Genomic DNA, 13,864 nt, shown 5'->3' on the forward strand with positions numbered 1-13,864 from the left:
TGTTTTGGGTTGTTTGGTATTCGGGGTGTGATTGTATGAGTGTGCGCTCTTCTGGTAGTTCCAAAAATACACATTAGGAAAAACACATGGTTGACACAGCATTTTTGAACAATTTTGAATAATTATTCTGTTTTTCCCCCTTTTCTTAGAAAGTACTATAAGATGCACAATGGACAGAGGTAATGTCATTTTTATTATATTATTTATCAATGACCTTAAACCTTAAATGAAAATGTTCATGTCTCTAGTCATGCTTTTTGTTTCTTGTTGGAACACACAATGCAAATTTAAATGAGAACTAGAATATTCACCATATTAGTGAAAAATGCTGGCATTTATTTGTTTTATTTTGCAATTACACAATTCTAAATAAATAATTATGTATATTATTTTTTATAAGTAATTAATTAGTTTACTGCATTTCAGATGTTGATGAAAGACCAAGCAGTTTGAAAGTGAATGGAAAACCAATTTATAGGTATTTCAAATAGACATATAGTTGTTGATGAGCGAAAGGCACTGACACAACATGTCTTAAAAAGGGTTTATGGTTTCACCGGTTGGCCCACAGAGCACTTATCGAATCTAGTTCTTAAAAAAAATATTTCTATGAAAATAACCGGTTGCCGTTTTAAAAGAAAAAGTCATGTCCGTTCTGGATATTTCAATTCAAAACAAATTAACAATATACCGGAATATTTTAATCAGAATATTCTTATTGAAGTCAAATTTCATGAGAATACTTTGAAGAGTATACGGATATAACGTCTTTCGAGAATGTGCACGTTTATTTCAGTATTTTGGAGCTACGTAGTAAGGAGAATGCATCATACACTATCTGGCAACCAGCGTCTCCTCTGACGTGGTTGCTCGAGTAGTGCAGTGTGCATCATCTGGAACTTGTCGCCATTATGTTTGGCAGTGTGTGAAGACTCGATTAAAAAATGTCACGTTAATGCTATCATTTACGTGTTTTTCGTAGTTATCCAATGAAACTTTGCTTTGTTAACTGTCAGTAAATGCGTGTATTGGTATAATCATATTGTATTTGTGTCCACTGTGGTTCATTTTCAACGTAGACGTTTGTCCAGGCTGAATAATCTTGGGAGTAACAGCAAGGTTAACCCAAGGAGCGCTTGGCTGCTTCCGAGATCGACCGTGGAGTCGACTTGCAATTCTGATCAGCATTTTGATCGACTTATGAAACTCTGATCCTGTTACTTGAGCTTTGCCGATGCTCTCTAGCTAAGAAAGCTAGCCGCAACTTCGTCGAGGAAACTACAAGGTTTCCTTCTTACGAAGCTACAAAACTCAGGAGTGGCGGACAGTCTGTTAAAACTGGAGCAGATACCGTCACATTCCCTACTTTAACACGTATGTATTGCACGTTTACGTATGTTTACACGTATTTGTTATTCTTTTATTTTGTGGCCTTTTCCTTTATGGCGTGATGGTGCAGTGTTTCCCAACCTTTTTTGAGCTGCGGCACACATTTTGCATTGAAAAAATCTAAACGGATACCACCAACGGAAAATCTTTTAATTAAAAACTATGTCGCATATATTAATCATAGTCATTCTCATTAAAGTTGTATCAGCAGGAATCACTTAAGCCTCAAATCATTCCAATATTTATTTTTTTGACCTAATGTCATCAAAAGTTGATGTCTGCGGACCCTGAACAACTTCTGGTTCGAGGGATGTAACAATAAGCAATGTAACGCCTTTAAGATCCTAATTTTATGACTTTTATCCACATATTACTCAAATCTCCTAATATTACGCAAATGAATACATGCTCACAGACACTACGTCACCAAAAGTTGATGCTCTATAAATCAAACAACTTCAATGACTTTGTGCAAATAATGGCTAAATAAAAGACGCTTGTTTCTGGCAGGCTGCTCGGCGTGACCAAGAAACATGTCTGAGGGCTCCGAGAGCAAGCAGGCCCCGGACACGGTCCAGGAAACAAAGCCAGAAGCGATGGCCACTGCAGCCGCGGTTCAAGGCGTGTCATCGGTGTCTCCCCCTGTGTCCGTGGTCAGCCAGCCCCCCGCCACTGCAGCTACGGAGGACGAGGAGGAGGAAAGCGAGGACGAGTCAGAGATTTTGGAGGAGAGTCCTTGTGGACGTTGGCAGAAGCGCCGAGAAGAGGTTATTATGCTACTACAGCTGCCCAAAAGCATTTTTCCCTGCAGTAACAACAATGTATCAAAGTGCAAATGCATGAATATTAACCTCGACAGAGCCCTAACTATGAAACGTAAAAAAATATTGCTAGTTTAATATAATATTTGGTTATAGAGAAAAGGTATAAAACTAATTTGCAAGATGTAAATAGAGGTACATATAACCTGTAGGGTGTACAAGTAAATATCACCAATTTACTATCTACTTCTTAATAAAAATATATCTAATATGGCATACAAATACAAATGATGTTATGACATACAAAGTTAAGCTTCATAAACATATGGTAGTTGAATATACATTAAAATGATGAATGATGTAAATAAGCACCTGTACTTAGTTACTTCTTAACCATTGCATGACAGTGTTAACAAGTTTTTATTGTCCATCATGAAGGTGAATCAACGAAATGTACCCGGCATCGATAACGCCTACTTGGCTATGGACACCGAGGAGGGTGTTGAGGTGGTCTGGAATGAAGTCATGTTCTCTGAAAGGAAAAACTTCAAGTTACAAGAGGTTGGTTCACATTGAGACACGTTTCAAACTGTCCATTGCATGTGATTTCTAAACCATGTGTTCCAAAATACAGGGAATCAATCTCCAGTTTTCCACACGTTTTTGTCCCCATGTCAAAAGACTTGAATTGATAGTCTTCCGTGGTCTTTGTTATTGCGTTGCTCCATCTGTTTTTGGACCAAAAATGTTCTTTGTGGATTCAACTTCCCCATCATATCACATAATTGCCCCTGTAGTTGTCACTTTTATGGCTAGTTTCACAGACCTCATAATATAATGGGTGGGGCTACGAGCCTACTGTAGTCCTGTTTGCGTATTTGAAATCATTCTCAGTTATCACTTTGAGCAGTGAGTTGTATTTTGTCAAAGCCTGTGTTGTTCCTTAAACTACTTCATTAACAACAAACTGTAGATTTTCAGTACAAGTTTTAAGTGGCTTCAAACAAGCGGTGCGATCTGTTGCCTGCAGCACAAAAGGACAGAACATACTGTTCCTTTTCTGTTGGGGTGCCAGTTGAGTAACATCAGTGAAGTCACTTTTCAACATAATTTTAACATTTGTATCAATTGAGGGATGAAATCAACTGCAAATGAAGAAAGAAAAAAACATTAAATACTCAGTGTGATCTTCAACTCTCCACAGGAAAAGGTTAAGGCAGTGTTCGACAATTTGATCCAGTTGGAGCACTTGAACATCGTCAAGTTCCACAAGTACTGGGCTGACGTCAAAGAGAACAGAGCCCGGGTAGGCAGATGACGACACGCCACTCGCCCGTGTTCCGATAGCGACAATCGCTAATCTTTTCCTCCCACAGGTCATTTTCATCACTGAGTACATGTCCTCGGGGAGCCTCAAACAGTTTCTGAAAAAGACCAAGAAAAACCACAAGACCATGAATGAAAAGGTTTGGGAGATTAGGTTACCTCTCAGTGGATAACCATCCACTTTCATTTTATAACCATCAATTGTGATCTGACATACTTTCATCATAGTCATTTCATTTTAAGGGTCAAGAATGATAGGATTCTTTATTTTCCACCCTTTTTATGTTATTTTATGTTTGCTTTTCTTGAACTTGTGTGTCAGGCTTGGAAACGTTGGTGCACACAAATACTGTCTGCTCTCAGGTGGGCCTTTGGTTTTCCCTTCTAATTAGAAACAATTACGTGCAGTTTTGCGATAACGTGGACCTTCTTATCCGCCGCAGCTACTTGCACTCGTGCGAACCCGCCATCATTCACGGAAACCTGACGTGCGACACTATCTTCATCCAGCACAATGGCCTCATCAAAATTGGCTCAGGTAGAAAAATGACGCTGACTAATATGGTTTTAACGGTTAATGAACCTCATCTTTTCCTTCCTTCATTCCAGTGGCGCCTGACACTATTAATAACCACGTGAAAACGTGTCGAGAAGAGCAGAAAAGCCTTCATTTTTTCGCTCCGGAATACGGAGGTATGAACTCACCTTTTGTTTTGTCTCAAAATTGGGAGTTGACAACAGTTTTTAATTTATTTATTTTTCTACAGCTGTTGCCAATGTTACCACTGCAGTGGATATTTATTCCTTTGGAATGTGCGCCTTAGAGGTGAGACCTTTCTTTTTGGTGTAGCTTCATTGATACCAAGAATCAATTTTCATACATAAATTATCATGTGCTTTTCCTCCCAGATGGCAGTGTTAGAAATCCAGAGTAATGGAGATTCCTCATATGTTTCCCAAGAAGCCATAAACAGTGCCATTCAGTCCCTTGAAGACCCCTTGCAACGAGTAAGAAGTCTCCCACATTGGTGATCGGACACGGATCATAAGTCGTCATAATTTCCCCCCCCCCCCCCCCCCCCCCCCCCCCCGCTCTCCTGTCAGGAATTCATCCAAAAGTGTCTGGAGATAGACCCGGACAAGCGTCCCACAGCCAGGGAGCTCCTGTTTCACCAGGCCTTGTTCGAGGTGCCCCTGCTCAAGCTGTTGGCAGCACATTGCATCGTCAGCCATCAGCGTGAGTGGACGCACCACCACATAAAATGGCTCCCTAGATCACATGCCTACGCCGGTGTCTTCACATTTATGTATTTTTTCCACAGATATGATTCCGGAGAATGCTTTAGAGGAGATGACAAAGAACATGGACCCCAACCTGGTGATAGTGGAGGGCAAGGAAGGCCTGCAGATGAAGTGAGTGCAGTTTATCGGCACTTGATGACAACGTCAACAAGACTGACTTTGTTTTTGTTTGGTTCTCTATTCTCAGGCTTTCCCAATTTCCTGCTCTCGAGCTGGATAAATTCCTGGAGGATGTCAGGAACGGCATCTACCCTTTGACCGCCTTTGGGATTCCGTGTCCGCATCAACCTCAGCAGGAGACGGTCAAGTCGCCCATCGTTCCGCCCTCCGTTAAGACGCCCACTCCGGAACCGGCGGAACTCGAGACCAGAAAGGTGAGAAGTCACAAACCGGCGAATGAAGCCAAAAGTTGACAAAAACGTCCGACTGTCTGCAGGTGCTTCAGATGCAGTGCAACATCGAACCGGTGGACGAAGGCGCCAAGCATCACGTGAGTCACATGACAAGTGTTTTTTTTCCAACTCTCGACTAAATCATTCTCTCCCTCCAGCTCACTTTACTCCTCAAACTCGAGGATAAACTCAACCGACACCTGAGCTGCGATCTGTTACCAAGTAAGTTACCGAGCTCGACGACTACCTTTGGTCTAATTGTGAAGCTCATTATGGCACTTTGTTATAGACGAGAACGTGCAAGAGCTGGCCGTGGAGCTCGTTCAACTCGGCTTCATCAGCGAGGTAAACTATTCCATGCTCACTATTATTTCTTTTATTAGACAGAAAGATAAACTATATCTTCAGCCTGACTCAAACAACATCATTTTCCACGTGCAGGGCGATCAGCCTCGTCTCGCGTGCGTTCTCGAAGAGGCCTTTTCCAAGTTCTACAGCCGCAACGGTTCCCTCAATCCCGTGACGGTGTCCTCGTAGCCAAGGGACTCCAAGCGGGGGCCTCCGCCCGCCCACTCCTCCCGTCGCCCCTAGGAGGAAAGCCTTGCGTTCCCTCTCTCGCGGTCTTTATATGTTCTCGTGGGACAAAGTTGCCACTAAGTGGTTCTTTCTCTCTTTATTTGTTTTATTTTGTTCTTCTCTCCAACCAGTTCGACCATCGGCCTCAATCAAAAGGAAGAAAAAAATCACGGGTTTGTTTCTCTTGTAAGCTTTCAAATGCGAATAAGCAGTGTTTTTTTTCCTGAAGTCAGTATTAAAATATTTTTAACATTTTTACTGTACTATAGCAATCTTCTGCCCAAAGCCTACTGAAGTGTCATCACGTCTTCTTATCGGCTCCTTTTTAAATCTTTGGGCAGACTGCTTTCCCATCACACTTGAATCAGAGAAAATGTGGAAAATGTCCAAACTATTTATTTGTGTGTAATTCACCCAGCACTATTGTGGTGGCTGCTTGTTCTGAATGTCAAATTCCACCTAGCCCCAAAACCAATCAGGAAAACAAGCTAACAAATATTACACCCATGTTTAGAATCTATAAAATATTGGTGTTATTGTTCTTTACAAATGTAGATTGGCCCCATTGCTGCTGTATGAATCACGCTGTTACTTTGTACACATGCTCATTGACTCTTGGTCAAATCTGTGAAGGTGGCATTTTACATGACAGGCTGCTTTCCATCAATGTGAAAAGATATTATTTCATTTTTTTTATACTCGCGTCTGCTCTGTATGTGATTTGCTAGTCAACGGGAATAACAACATGAGCAAAGTCTAAACTTTCAAATGTCTGTGGCTGTGAATAGTTGGCTTGTTCAAAAGCAGCACAGTTTGCACTTTTCTCTTCACTTGCTTTCGTTACTTTGAGTGAAAATGTCTCGCAGCCTCACCCCCCCAAAAAAAAAAAAAAAAAACAATCCAAAATTAGCCAACAGGCCATCGGGAAACATGTGTTGCCTTTGCTGCGACTGTCTCACAGGGTGTGTACAGGGTGTGCTTGACACTCAATGCTCTTTCTCTGCTCTCTATTGGTTTCAGTGGTGTGCCGTCAGGGCCTTCAAGGTCTTATATGCTGGCCTAAGAAATATCTGAATCACGGACTGATGTTAATTATATTTTGTCCATGAATACTTATTAAATAATTCTAAATTGTGTGTTGATTTAATAGTGATTTTGTCAACCCGCAATGGCTGAAGAAAGAGAAGAAAGGTATTTGTTTGCAGATTTACTGTCAAAGCCATTTTCAAGAAAGAAAAAGCTGGACATCATTAAGAAAGGTTGGTCAACTCCAAAGCAAGCAAGCCAGTCACAACCGGCAATATCAATTTTGAACATTTTCAGCACTAAATTGAATAAAAATGTTTGCCAAAAATACGACAGGATAGGCTCGACTTTTAGCATTAGCTTCAATGGCGATAGAAAAGGAGGAAAGAAATGATGGATAGATATTTTTTGCAGGTAAAAAGGATTTTTGGTGAGTCAAATATGGCTATGTTCTTAAATAATATTTAAATTGTATGAGGTTGTTATTGATGATTTTTTAGGGGTTGCAAGCTGTACCAGCAGTAGAGGTTTTATAGTCCTAAAATAGTTTTTGAGGGTTGGATGCTTGGGTATGCTTTTTCAATTACAGTTAATTTGGCCAAAATGTATATGTATGTGTAAAAAAAAAGCCTTACTATATGGTCAGTTTTGCAAGAAAAATGCCTCATTATACATGGTCATCATAAATATTCATGGACAAAGTATATTGAACATCATTCTGTGTTTCAGATACTATTTTAGACCAACAGAGAAGGCCTTGCAGGTCCTGATGGTCCACCACTGACTTATTGTATATAATACAATGAAGCATCCTTTGCGTGTCAAATTTTAAACTTTTGATGGAGTCAGATGGCTTGGAATAAGGGTGAGTTGATGTAAAATACTAGGTCAAATGTTACTCAATATTCTGTGAAATTGGTATACTAATATGTACTGTTTTACAGCATCAGGACCACCAAACTCACGTCTATTCTACGTCATCTTCAAAACAGCCAATGAGTTGGGAGGACCATCTTTTCCACTTTCAATGTGGTTACGCCCATTTTCGACGCAGCTGAGATAATTACGCGCATGCGCAGTAATCTTTCCTTTCGGAAAACCTTTCCCACGCTGACGACCGCCATGCACGCCAACGAGGTAAGGAATAAAGCATTTTACTGGCTTAAATGCGTTTTTATCACGCTATCGGGAGATTTTTTATGCACTCAATTTGAGCCCAAAACGCCAACTAATGTCTTCGTTTAATCTAGGTTTAACACACCGTCGACAATTTAAGTTTGAGCTTCTTTTCCAGACCGGCTGTGTGCCTGCCCTATGTTACTAGTTAGCATTTGCATTAGTGTTAGCGTCACGATTTGACTTTAAAAGTATGTTGTCCGTTTTCTCTCCATTATCGAGTCGTGTAGCAAGACTTTACATTTAATCAAACAACGCCGATTCATAAACCGACTTGCTTGCTGTTGTCTTGTATGTAATGATAGTTTTCGTTGTGAGTACCAAACACCCTTCTCCGATTTGTAATTGTTCTGTTTTAAAACAAAAAAAAGATCACATTCAAAACTGTTAAGCCAACTTTCTCCTAGTTGTTAACGTCAGTCTGTATATTTAATCGCCTTTATGGTGAAGGGAAAATAGCTCTTAACATTCACTAACTTATTTTCATTCTTTATCTTGATTGTTAAATTTCTTGTAAAATTTCTCTATCCTGTAATTATTTGGCAACCTCCAAATCTTTAGCACTCACTAACTCATTTTCATTCTTTATCTTGATAATTAAATTTCTTGTAAGATTTCCTTATCCTGTAATTATTTGGCAAGTTCCAAATACTTAACACTCACTAACTAATTTTCATTATTTATCTTGATTATTAAATTTATTGTAAGATTTCTCTATCCTGTAATTATTTGGCAACCTCCAAATCTTTAGCACTCACTAACTTATTTTCATTCTTTATCTTGATTGTTAATTAAATTTCTTGTAAGATTTCTCAATTCTGTAATTATTTGGCAACCTCCAAATACTTGGGACTCACTAATGAATTTTCATTCTTTATCTTGATTGTTTATTAAATTTCCCTGTAAGATTTCTCTATCCTGTAATTATTTGGCAACCTCTAAATACCTTGGTTAAATCAAGTTTTCTTTGTTAAGCATCAAGATTAAAAAAAAAAAAACTAAGCCTAGCTGTTGAATCTCCAGTTTCTAAATATTCTAACCTTTGTCTCTTTTTTTTGCACACAACAGGCCCAAGAGATCTTCTTCCCAGGATGCCCGCTTCAAGATGTCTCTTTTGCATCATATGGTGTCTGTGTACTTCTGAAAATCCAAATTAAATAAAAGCCTAAATAATCATCATTGTGATGTTTCACTGGCCATTAATTTCCACTGCTCTTTGACTAAATGTTGAAGGTAAGAAGGATCTCAATTGTTGTTGCAGCAGGAATTCCAAGTATTTATTTCCATTTTTTTCTGTTTATTCCCCCATCTTTTTTAAAAAAAAATGTTATTTCCTAAGTGTTTTCCCTAATGTATATACCCCCATTTTTTTCTAATACTTTATTCCCCAAGCTCTTTTCAAAATTTCATAGTCTAAGTTTATAAACCCCCAGCTTTTTCTGAGTCCATACCCCCAGTTTCATGTTATTTTCTCTCTATAAATCCCCAGTTCTAAGTGTTTATTCCCCTAATTTTATTGTCCAAATATAAATACCCCAACTTTTTATAAATATTTTCAAGTTTCTTATCACCAAGCTTTTATTTCCTAAATTTATATATACCACCATCTATATTCTTTTCATTCCCTTAACTTTTCCTAAATATTTATCCCCCCAGTTTTTTTGTTAATTTTTTTTACTAAGTATTTATCCCACCAGTTTTTTTGCACCAAATAGTTATCCCACCAGTTTTTTTACTAAGTGTTTAATCTCCCAGTTTTTTTTGTTAATTTTTTTAACTAAGTGTTTATCCCATTTTTTTGTTAATTTTTTTTACTAAGTGTTTATCCCATTTTTGTGTTAATTTTTTTACTAGGTATTTATCCCCCCAGTTTTTTTTTGTTAATTTTTTACTAAGTGTTTATCCCCCGTTTTTTTGTTAATTTTTTTTTACTAAGTGTTTATCCCATTTTTTTTGTTAATTTTTTTTACTAAGCGTTTATCCCCCCAGTTTTTTTTTGTTAATTTTTTTACTAAGTGTTTATACCAATTTTTTGTTAATTTTTTTTACTAAGTGTTTATTCCCCTTTTTTTTTTCTAAGTGTTTTTTTTATTTAATTATTCTAAGTGTTTGCTTTTTTATTTTTTTCTAAGTGTTTTTTCCAAATTTAAAATGTTTACTTGTAAATAAAATATTTTAACTTTGATTATGACTTGCATCTTTTCTTAAAAACAAAACACATGCATACATTTAAAAGCTTTTATTTTGAAAAACTTGAGCAAAATGAGGTAATTCCTCCAGTCACCAGCAGGAAAAACAGGAAATAAAAGCTCCAGCTTTTATTTTGAAAAAGTTTGTAGATTGGTTCCCGTCGGTGGTCCAGCATCGTAAAAAATCGAATCTTCTCCACCCTCTGGTGGAGAAGATTCGAAAATTGAAAAAGGGGGGTTAGTACACAGTTAGTTCAAAAAACAATGAGAAGGGCTCACCTTTTATTTTGAAAAAATGAAGTAGTTCCTCTTGTCACCACCAGGAAATCCAGAAAATAAAAGCTCCAGCTTTTATTTTGAAAAAGTTTGTAGCTAGGTTCCCGCTGGTGTTACAGCATTGTTTAAAATCGAATCTTCTCCACCCCCTGGTGGATTTCTGGAAAACAAAAAAAAAAGGGGTTAAGGCACAAAGTTAGTTGAAAAAACAATGGGAAGGGCTTACCTTTTATTTTGAAAAATGACAAAACTGGTTCACCATCCAGCACAGAAAAATTAAGGTGTCTGAGGCTATCTGTTCATATGGAGAAATCAGGTCCCCTTGTGGAATTCTGGAAAACAAAAAAAAAAAAAAGGGTTAAAAGACATTTGCAAGTGCTTACCTTTTATTTTGAAAAGCTTCATAGGCAGGAAACTTTGGGTTGAGTTAAATAAAATAAAAACATTTGCAAGTGCTTACCTTTTATTTTGAAAAAATGCATAGCTTGGCACTAGACCAATCTATGCATTTTTCAAAATAAAAGCCAAGACCTTGCAAATGTTTGGGAAAATCTAAAAACATTCACAAGGTCTTACCTTTTATTTTGAAAAAAATGCATAGCTTGGCACTAGACCAATCTATGCATTTTTCAAAATAAAAAGTAAGACCTTGCAAATGTTTGGGAAAATATAAAAACATTTGCTAAGTCTTACCTTTTATTTTGAAAAAAATGCATAGCTTGGCACTAGACCAATCTATGCATTTTTCAAAATAAAAGGTAAGACCTTGCAAATGTTTGGGAAAATATAAAAACATTTGCAAGGTCTTACCTTTTATTTTGAAAAAATGCATAGCTTGGCACTAGACCAATCTTACAGTTTTTCAAAATAAAAGGTAAGACCTTGCAAATGTTTGGGAAAATATAAAAACATTTGCAAAGTCTTACCTTTTGTTTTGAAAAAAATGCATAGCTTGGCACTAGACCAATCTATGCATTTTTCAAAATAAAAGGTAAGACCTTGCAAATGTTTGGGAAAATATAAAAACATTTGCAAGGTCTTACCTTTTATTTTGAAAAAATGCATAGCTTGGCACTAGACCAATCTATGCATTTTTCAAAATAAAAGGTAAGACCTTGCAAATGTTTGGGAAAATATAAAAACATTTGCAAGGTCTTACCTTTTATTTTGAAAAAATGCATAGCTTGGCACTAGACCAATCTTACAGTTTTTCAAAATAAAAGGTAAGACCTTGCAAATGTTTGGGAAAATATAAAAACATTTGCAAAGTCTTACCTTTTGTTTTGAAAAAAAATGCATAGCTTGGCACTAGACCAATCTATGCATTTTTCAAAATAAAAGGTAAGACCTTGCAAATGTTTTTATATTTTCAGAATAAAAGATCTTCCCAATTCAGGTAAAACCTCACTTGCAAATGGTGAAGTAAAAAAATGCATGGATCAGTGCTGGATGTTACACCAGAATTAATCTACACATTTTTTTACTTAACCATTTGCAAGTGAGGTTTTACCAGAATCAGGAATTTTGGAAACAAAAAACAGGGTCAATATACAAAGTTAAAAAAAAAAAAAAAACATTTGCAAGGTCTTAACTTTTATCTTGAAAAAATGCATAGATCAGTGCTGGATGTTACACCAGAATCAATCTACCCATTTTTTTTTAATTAAAGGTAAGACCATGCAAATGGTTAAGTAAAAATACATTCGCAAGGAAGGTTTTACCAAAATTGGGGAAATCTTTTATCCTGAAAAAAAAAATAAAACATTTGGAGCCTACTTTTGCCTCAAGTTTTTCAGTCAATTCAAATCTATTTGTTCTTAAAAAATAAATACCTTAAAACGCTTCATTTTTGTCTTATGCCAAGAAAAAAGTTATTTTACCATACGTTTAAATGAGTCAAAAATGGCCCCTACACAATGGTTGAATAAATGCCTCACTTATTTTTAAGTTAAAAGGTACAAGCCCTGGGGTCTTTAAGAAAGTTAAGGGGATAAAGTACATTTATTTAATCCATCTAAAATCACTGCTTGACAGATTACTTGTTTAAGTTCAGGAAAAGCCACATTGAAACAAGTGGGAGCTACTTCTTCACTTGCCACTATAGTATTTAATTGTTTAGTTCAATTCAATAGGGATGACCCTACTTTAGAATTTTCCTTTATCACAGAAATGTCTGGTCTACATTTAACATGATAATCAATGATTACTGTTTAGCCCTGACATCTTTCAGAAAGTTAAGGGCCTAAAAGTATTTTATTTATTTAAGTGCACAGTGCCACTACATGACATTACTTGTTTAAGTTGAGAAAAACGTGATAAGACACATTGAAACTCACAAGTGGAAGCTACTCCTGCACTTGCCACTATAGTATTTATTTTTAAATTAAATTAAATTCAATAGGGATTGCTGTTTATTTGTTACGCATCCACTAATGGCATCTGTGTGGGTGACTTATCCACAGGTTTATGCTATTAAAAAAACGCAAAGTTAGTGTTTTCATTCAAAATTTGAATGCATCACGATGAAAAACGAGCCAATTGCGCAAAGCCTTGAATACTGAACGATGACGTTTAAATATTAAACGGATAAAGAAAATCGGAACTATTTATAAGTGACTGACACTTATGGCGTCGACAAGCTTCTCCTTTCCGCTCGTTTTGGCCACATTCTTGATCTTTCCCAGCAGTCGGTGCTCGTTGAAGGACTGAAACACACAATGGAATAATTACTTTTTAAACAAGGAGCGATCGTTAACGCGATGCAGCCAAATTGTTTGCAAACGTTTTGCGGTCATGGCTGCAACACGCCAACGGAACATGCTACCGTCAAAGATCACTCTCAAGACGAGAGCTGGGGCTTCGAAATCCCCAAACGACAACATACTGACTGTGCTGCAGCGTCTTGTGCGAAGTCTGTCAGAGTTTCTTCGGGAAATCGTCAGTTCTGAGCAGCTCTGCAGTGCACGCCCGTGCAGCCTCCCGGCACCTAAACCGTTTTGGCGTCTGACGTCGCCTTTTTGAACTCTGACATCGGCCACGCCTATTAAACATAGACACACACAAAATAGAAATCGTTTTCATAATAACGTGCATTAGTCAGTGGGTGGGGAAAAACAACTTGAAATCCTACCTTAATTTGTTAACAACAATGTATACCGGCAGGGCTGGTTTTTGCTATGGGCAATTCGGGCGACCGCCCAGGGCGCTATCTTTTTGGGGGCACACATGATCTCGAAGTCAGGGTCAACTAAAATTTGAGTTTCATCCATTAATTTCAACATTACAACAGGTTTTAACCCGCAGTTTGGAAAGAGTGAAATGACAGGTGTGCATGTTGTTCACAAGTTGAATTGTTTTGTTTAAAAAGTAGTTTAGTTTTTCTTTTATTATAAGAAACACTTTCAATTTACTCAAAACTTTAGCCGTACAATTTGTAAAATAATCCAGATAT

The 13,864-nt window shown here is 37.3% G+C and overlaps 1 protein-coding gene and 1 long non-coding RNA gene across 3 annotated transcripts; one reads left to right on the forward strand and one right to left on the reverse strand.

Annotated features, from left to right (window-relative positions):
* Window positions 1–676: 676 nt before the first annotated feature.
* Window positions 677–9,127, forward strand: nrbp1 (nuclear receptor binding protein 1). Its single transcript, XM_077711170.1, has 20 exons — window positions 677–1,374; window positions 1,900–2,156; window positions 2,589–2,711; window positions 3,355–3,456; window positions 3,527–3,616; window positions 3,799–3,839; window positions 3,920–4,014; window positions 4,086–4,169; window positions 4,244–4,302; window positions 4,386–4,484; window positions 4,581–4,713; window positions 4,799–4,889; window positions 4,966–5,152; window positions 5,215–5,268; window positions 5,329–5,392; window positions 5,460–5,515; window positions 5,612–7,005; window positions 7,502–7,637; window positions 7,717–7,909; window positions 9,017–9,127. Exons 2-17 carry the CDS (start codon window positions 1,923–1,925, stop codon window positions 5,705–5,707), a joined length of 1,608 nt encoding a protein of 535 aa, XP_077567296.1. The 5' UTR covers window positions 677–1,374; window positions 1,900–1,922; the 3' UTR covers window positions 5,708–7,005; window positions 7,502–7,637; window positions 7,717–7,909; window positions 9,017–9,127.
* Window positions 9,128–10,172: 1,045 nt separating this feature from the next.
* Window positions 10,173–13,440, reverse strand: LOC144192235 (uncharacterized). Of its 2 annotated transcripts, XR_013325079.1 has the most exons (5): window positions 13,298–13,440; window positions 13,035–13,118; window positions 10,640–10,745; window positions 10,417–10,573; window positions 10,173–10,340 (listed from the first exon to the last, which is right to left on the reverse strand). It is a non-coding gene; the product is annotated as an uncharacterized LOC144192235 (long non-coding RNA). The 2 variants fall into 2 exon arrangements; XR_013325080.1 differs by lacking the exon at window positions 10,417–10,573.
* Window positions 13,441–13,864: the final 424 nt, after the last annotated feature.

The sequence above is a fragment of the Stigmatopora nigra genome, unplaced genomic scaffold, assembly GCF_051989575.1.
Source record: "Stigmatopora nigra isolate UIUO_SnigA unplaced genomic scaffold, RoL_Snig_1.1 HiC_scaffold_25, whole genome shotgun sequence".
Classification (NCBI taxonomy): Eukaryota; Metazoa; Chordata; class Actinopteri; order Syngnathiformes; family Syngnathidae; genus Stigmatopora; species Stigmatopora nigra.